The sequence below is a fragment of the Falco cherrug genome, chromosome 8, assembly GCF_023634085.1.
Source record: "Falco cherrug isolate bFalChe1 chromosome 8, bFalChe1.pri, whole genome shotgun sequence".
Lineage (NCBI taxonomy): Eukaryota > Metazoa > Chordata > Aves > Falconiformes > Falconidae > Falco > Falco cherrug.
The window spans coordinates 8130557-8136721 of NC_073704.1; the positions used below are offsets into that span (position 1 = coordinate 8130557).

Below are 6165 nucleotides of genomic sequence, written 5' to 3' on the forward strand. Positions count from 1 at the left end.
TTTCATAACTTATAAGGAAATAAGCTACATTGAAATAAATTAAACACAATAGAGAAGATCGTGCTTTCCCCCCCCCCCTTTTCTCTCTCTCTTTTAAACATGGCTTGATAGAATAGGCAAACCAAATCGACAGAAAGCCAGGCAAAAAATATATTTAAAAAATCGTCCCCCAGCGCCTGCCACTCAGCCATCGGTAATAAAACCAAACAATAAAAAAGGCATGAAATGAAACTCTTAGTTTTCTTTCGTTTTTGTTCTCTCGTCTTTTTTTACCTTTCGCCCCCGATAAGAAACAAAACCCAAAAGATGGCTAAAGGCGCGCTGCGGGGTCGGCGGGGGGGGGGGTCCCTGCGGTGCGGGGGGGACACGGGCAAAGCGCTGCTGGGTCCGGTGCCGACACCATACCGCATCCGTGGGCCCCGTCGCGGCCGAGGAGCACGGGTATGTACAAAGCGGGGCAGCGTAATAATAAATATCTGTGTCTCTTCCAGGGTTTGGTATTCCTGCTCCGAACCACAACAGTTCCCAAGCCTCCTTCCTTCGCAGGCTCTCGCTTGACTCGGTAAGCGGGAAGTTTCGCTTTAAAGTTCGCTCGTGGCGGGGATTTGCCGTGTGCTCGCGTGGGATTTTCTTCTCGTTGGCTGCTGTTTGCTTTAGGGGGGTTTTGCTTTTTCTTTTTTTCCTTTTTTTTTTTTTTATTTTTCTTTCTCGGGTGGGTTGCTTTTAAACCCCGATTTGGAAAGTTTTCCCTCAAAAACTTGTGGCTCTGAGCGTAGGGAGAGATCAGGGTCGGGCTTGCTCCAGCTGCTGATGCTGACTCCTGATCGCGAACCTGCTGACGTGCACCGGGATGGGTACCACGATCTTAGGGTTTCGGGAGGGCTCCCCTGTCTTGGAGTTGGCATTGCCCGCCTTGACCCGTTTCCATTTAGCCCGTCTGTTCTGGAACCAGATTTTCACCTGCACTTCACTGAGTTTGAGGGCGTGAGCGATCTGGGACCTCTCCGTCAGGGACAGGTACTTTTTGCAGTGAAACTCCTTTTCCAGCTCCAGCAGCTGCTCGCTGGTGAAGGCTGTTCGCCTCCGCCGGTTTTTGCCCGTGGATGTGGTGTTGGTGGAACTGGGGGGGTTTTGGGGGTTTTCCTCCAGCGCGTTGCCAGAGTCCTCTTCCTTGTGAGCCGCCTGGCCGGGGATATTGTCGTCCGAGCTATAGTCTAGATCGCTGTCCATGGAGAAACTTTCCTCCTTGCCTTTCGCGTCCTCTTCTGCTTTGGGGTCCTCCTTCCCCTGGCCCCGGAGAGCCCCGGCTGGAAGCGAAGCAGAGGCCTTTCGTTAGCACTTGGTACCCTCCATCCCCCAGCCACCGCGTCCCCCGGCCTGCAGCTCCATCACCCGAAAATTGTCGGGTTTGGGGGTGAGCTTGGTTTTCCCCCCCCCCCTTTTTTTTTTTTTGTTTTGTTCTGTTTCGCGTGGCTTTCCGTTGGCTATATTTTATTCTTTTTTTTTTTCAAGCGGCAGGGTCTCGAAAACTCCCTTCTCCTCCTCCCCGGCCTTGCGGCCACCGGACTCCCGGGGTCAGCCCTGCCTCCTCCCGGGGGTCCCCCGTCCCCGGGGCCGCCCCCTCCCCCGACCCCCTCCCAGCCCGCCCCGCCGGGGGCGATGCGCGCAGCGGGCAGCGGGTCCCCGCTCCCCCCCGCCGGCGCCGGCGCTCACTCACCGAGGGAGGCCTGGACGGCGTCGGCGGCGGGGAAGGGCAGGAGGGCTCCATCCTTCCCCAGAAAGGCTTTGCCATCGTCGCCGCCGCCGTCCGGGGGTATCCCCTCGGCTTTATCGAAGTTACCCGGGGGTGCGAACTTCCTGGCGGCCTCCTGGTGCTGGGGGGAGGCGGGGAAGGTGCCGGGCAGCGTGGCCATGAGGGTGGAGGTGAGGGCCATGCCCTGAGCCAGGCTGGAGCAGAAACCCGTGGGCAGGCTGGGGAGCTGGTGGTGGTGGGGGTGCGCGGGGGGCAGCGCCGGTTGCAGGGCGCCCTGCGGTAGCGCCGGGGGCGGCGGGGGGGGCGGCGGTAGCACCACGGGTCGGTAGGGCATGAACATGGGGTAGCCGGTGTAGACGAAGTGGCCGGGGGCGGGCGGCGGGGGGCTGCCGATGAGCGAGTCGATGCTGAAGGCCGTGCTGCTTCCCAGCGGGCGCTGCATCATCATCAGCGAGGGCTGGAAAGCCGCGCTCATGCCGGAGCGGCGGCGGGAGCGACCACCTTCCTCCTCCTCCTCCTCCTCCTCTTCCTCCTCCTCCTCCTCCTCAGAGCCGCGCAGCGCCCACGCGTGGGGCAGAGCCGGGGCGGAGCGGGGCCGCGGCCCGCCGCCGCCGCCCGCACATCGGGGCTGGCCCCCCGCCCGCCGCCGTGCGCCCCCGCGGAGCCCGCCCGCCGCCGCCGCCGCGCCGCTCTGCCCGCCCGCGCTCCCCCGCGCCCATTCACATTTTGCCCGGCTGGGAACCCGGCCCGCCCCACGTGGCCGCCGCCGCCGCCTGCCATTGGGCGGGAGGGGGGGCGGGGAGGGGCCGGGCGGTTTGGCCACGCCTCCAGCACCTCCTCCGCCCCCTCCTCCCCACCCACCGCCTGCTGGCCGCCGGACGGGGCGGCCCGCGCGGGAGCGCGCCCTGCCCCGCGGGCCCGCGCCTGGGACGCTCCGCCGGGGACTGGCGGCCCGCGGTGCCGTCGGGGGCCTCCGCGGGGTGCCCCGCTCCCCCAGGGCGTGTGACATTCCCCATCAGACACACCAATTTGGTGCCTCCAAAGCACTGAGCCCCCCCTTTTTTAAAAAAAAAAACACACCATTTTATTCATGCTTTTCTCTCCCTCTCTCTCCCCCCCCCCCCTTTTTTTTTTTTTTTTTTTGAAAAGCCCCCAAATAGGCTCCATGTGGTTCTGGGTAAAGTCAGCCCCTGGCTTGGCTTTGAAATTGCTTCTGCAATTATGTAAAAGAGCCATTCAGCAACACGGCAGAATTAAAAGCGATGGAGGGCTGCTCCCTTTTCTCCGGCGAGCCTCTCATGTTGGCCGGCTCAAAGCCTTTTCCAACACGACGTCTTTGGCGAGGACAAAAGCTGGAACAAAAAAAAAAAAAAAAAAAAAAAAGGAAAAAGAAAAAAAAAAAAGAAAAAGCCCCCAAACTTGTAAATTGAACGTCAAGGGAACTTTACACAATTTCAAAGGCCATAAATAATGATAAAGGGACCAGGCGAAGAGGCAAACCCAGGCAATTAATGGAGGTTCCCAAGCAAAGATCAAGTGGTTTAGAAAATAAAATTAAATGAAAAAAAAAAAAGGGGGGGGGAGAAAAAAAAAAGGAGGGGAGTTGGCTGGGGGTGGGATCCCTCCTGCCTTTGGGAAGTTGAAGCCTTCCCGGGACAATGGTGCCGGCTGTGCCTCTGAGCTTGGTTTTCGGGGGCTTTTGGGCATAAAACCTGACTCAAAGTGGCTTCTGGATGGGGGGAGGGTACCCCCAAACCAAAGGTCAGTGGGAGACCTCACTCCTGCCAGGCCTGCCCTCTTGGGGAGCTCTTAATGACCCACCGCTTGTTCCTAGCTAATTGATGCTCATGTTTTCCAGGGGAGGATGACAGATGTCAGGCCCGGGGGGGCTGCACACCCCAGGAGGAAGGTGACCCCCTGTGGCAAGTGGGCCAGTGGGTGCCAAGGATGGGGACAGCCACGCTCTGTCCCCCAAATCCTACCCCTCTTGGCTGGCCACCCTCCAGGCCCCCAAAAACCCAGAGGACATGTAAGGGTGAGGCAAGGGGTGAGGGTGGTCCCTACAACATCGGCATAGCTGCACATCCCAAGGGACCCCCACCCTCAGAGCAGTGCAGGCTTTTACCCCTTCAAAAATGTGCCCGTTGGTGTCCCCTGGCGGGGGGATGTCACAAACTCCTACCCAGCCGTCAGCAAGTGGCATTTTCAGCACCACCACCCCCCCCCCCAAAAAAAAAAAAAAATCCACTTGCTGCTAATTCCCACCAGCAAAGCTGGCAGCTTTCCCAAACGGGGGCTGGGGGCTGCCCCCCGCCCCATGCCCGGATATCTGGGTCAGTTTATCCCTCCACATTTCCAGCTAACATCTGAAACCGTTCTTTTCTGGGCAGAAATGATTAGGGGGGGTTATTGCTTTTGGGCCTTGGCGCAGTTTTGCTGGCTGGTTCTGCACCTGGCTCCCCATCCCTGACTTGATGCAGCTTTTTGGGTACCGAGCCCGGTTGTTCACCCAAGGCATGAATTTTGGGGTCCTCACTCCCCAGTGCTGCGTTTCTGCTGGAGAAACAATTCTTCCTGGCTATGCAGCAAATGGGACGGGGTGGATGGCCATCGAAGCAGCTGCTGCTGGTGGGGCAGGGGGCGTATGTGTGTAGACACACACTTTTGGGGCCCACCTCTGACTTCAAGGGACTGGGAAAAGTTTACTTATACAGCTCATTTCCATATGTCCCAGCTCCTCTTGCAGAGGCCACCATATGTGTGGTAGTGTGGCGCTTGGGATTTTTCCCAGCATCAGTGCCGGCAAGGTTTTGATCTCCCCTGTGGATGCTTCGTAGTTGTATGCGTGGTTGTTCCTCTCCAATTTTTTCCCCTTTCCCCCCTCCCTGTGATCCATCAGGCATCATCCAATTGCAACCCCTCCGCTGCCTCCTGCTCCTTCCCACTGTGGTGGATGGAGCCGAGCTCAACCCTCCAGCCCCCCAAATCAGCAGCATCCCCGCTCCTTCCAAAACCAACCAGAGCAGGCTGGAAATCGTTGCGGAAAAGCAAAGCTTTCGTTTAAATAGAAAAGCGCGGGAGGAAAAAAAAAACCCAACATCTCTTTTCAGGAAACCGCATTAGATTGTGGAAAGGGGAGATAATTAGGCATGGTAATCTGGCAGGGCATGGAAATGTGTACCAACACCCAGCTCCTGCAGCTGTTTTTATTGTCAGCCCTCTTCAAAATTTGCCCACAAACAAGTGCCTTTGCAAGACGGGAGTATTATTTCAGACGAGAATAGGCTTTTTGTTAGGCACATAATTAGCTGATTTTTCTCCCGGAGAAAAACGTCGGCAATCTCTGATTGTTGGAGAAGCAACCGGAGCGTGATTGTGCCTGGGAAGTGTAACAGGCGGGAGGGAGGCAAGGGGCAAGCAGGGCGGGCAGGGGAGCCTGGCCAGCCGTCCCCGCACCCCACGGAGGGACCCCCACTGCCACGGGGACACTGCAAGAGCCTTTCCTAGGGGGTCTAAACGTGAGTAGATGGTAGAAATCAGTACTTTGGAGGGTCACACTTGGTTGGGGTGGAGGGGGAGACCCTTTTCCACCTGGGCAGCATGGCTGGGCCATAGGGTGGGTGCAGACCTGGTCCCGCATGGCCCCAGTGTGCACTGTGGTGCAATGTGGCACCAAAATGCACCTCAGGGAGGGTCCCATGTTAGCCAGAACAGGGATTGCTGAAGAGCAGGTGGCTTCTGACAGGTTTTGTCCTCGAAAACCTTGAAAAACCCAAAAACCCTAGAAAGCCAGGAAAGGAGCATCAGGTATGTGGAGACATCTTTGAGCTGGGCAGATTGTGAGGGGTGTCTGTGACTCTGGCGGGGCTCTCGGTTGGGTGGAGAGAGTGTGTGCTCAATAAACCGTGGGCTTTTCCCCCGCATCAGGGTAGGGAGGAGGAACAGCATTTTGGAGTGAGGAAGTGAAAGGAGGGAATCATGAAGGAAGAGGAAAACCAAGAGGTGCTTGAACCCTTGTCAGTGCAAGTCCGTAGGGTGGCAGAGGTCAGAGCATCCTTCCACCCAGGCTGGCAGCTTGACCCACCACATGCCTGTGGGGCTGGGGGCTGGTTCTGGCCCTTTGGGCACCTCCAGCCTGTGTGTAGGGAGCTGTGCTGTGGGTTTCCATGGGGCACACGGGCTCGTGTCCATCCTCCTACCAGGCATCAAGGGGGCTATGCTGGTGAGGTGCATTATTTGGAGCGGGATGCGTGCTGCTGCCGGTCCCTGAGGCTGCTGGGCCATCGAGGGGGGCTAGGGGGGGCAGCTTTGTTTTGCGGTGGATGGTGAAACCAATGACTTTATCAAAAGCAAAACTCAGATTTACAGAAACCCTAGTGAGCTAATTCTTGCAAGACCCTTTGCATTCTTTG

The 6165-nt window shown here is 57.9% G+C and overlaps 1 protein-coding gene across 1 annotated transcript; it reads right to left on the reverse strand.

Annotated features, from left to right (window-relative positions):
• On the reverse strand, positions 1-2422 carry GBX2 (gastrulation brain homeobox 2). The gene is made up of 2 exons (XM_055718817.1): positions 1718-2422; positions 1-1307 (listed from the first exon to the last, which is right to left on the reverse strand). The coding sequence occupies exons 1-2, from the start codon at positions 2226-2228 to the stop codon at positions 784-786; spliced, it is 1035 nt and encodes a 344-aa protein (XP_055574792.1). The 5' UTR covers positions 2229-2422; the 3' UTR covers positions 1-783.
• Positions 2423-6165: the final 3743 nt, after the last annotated feature.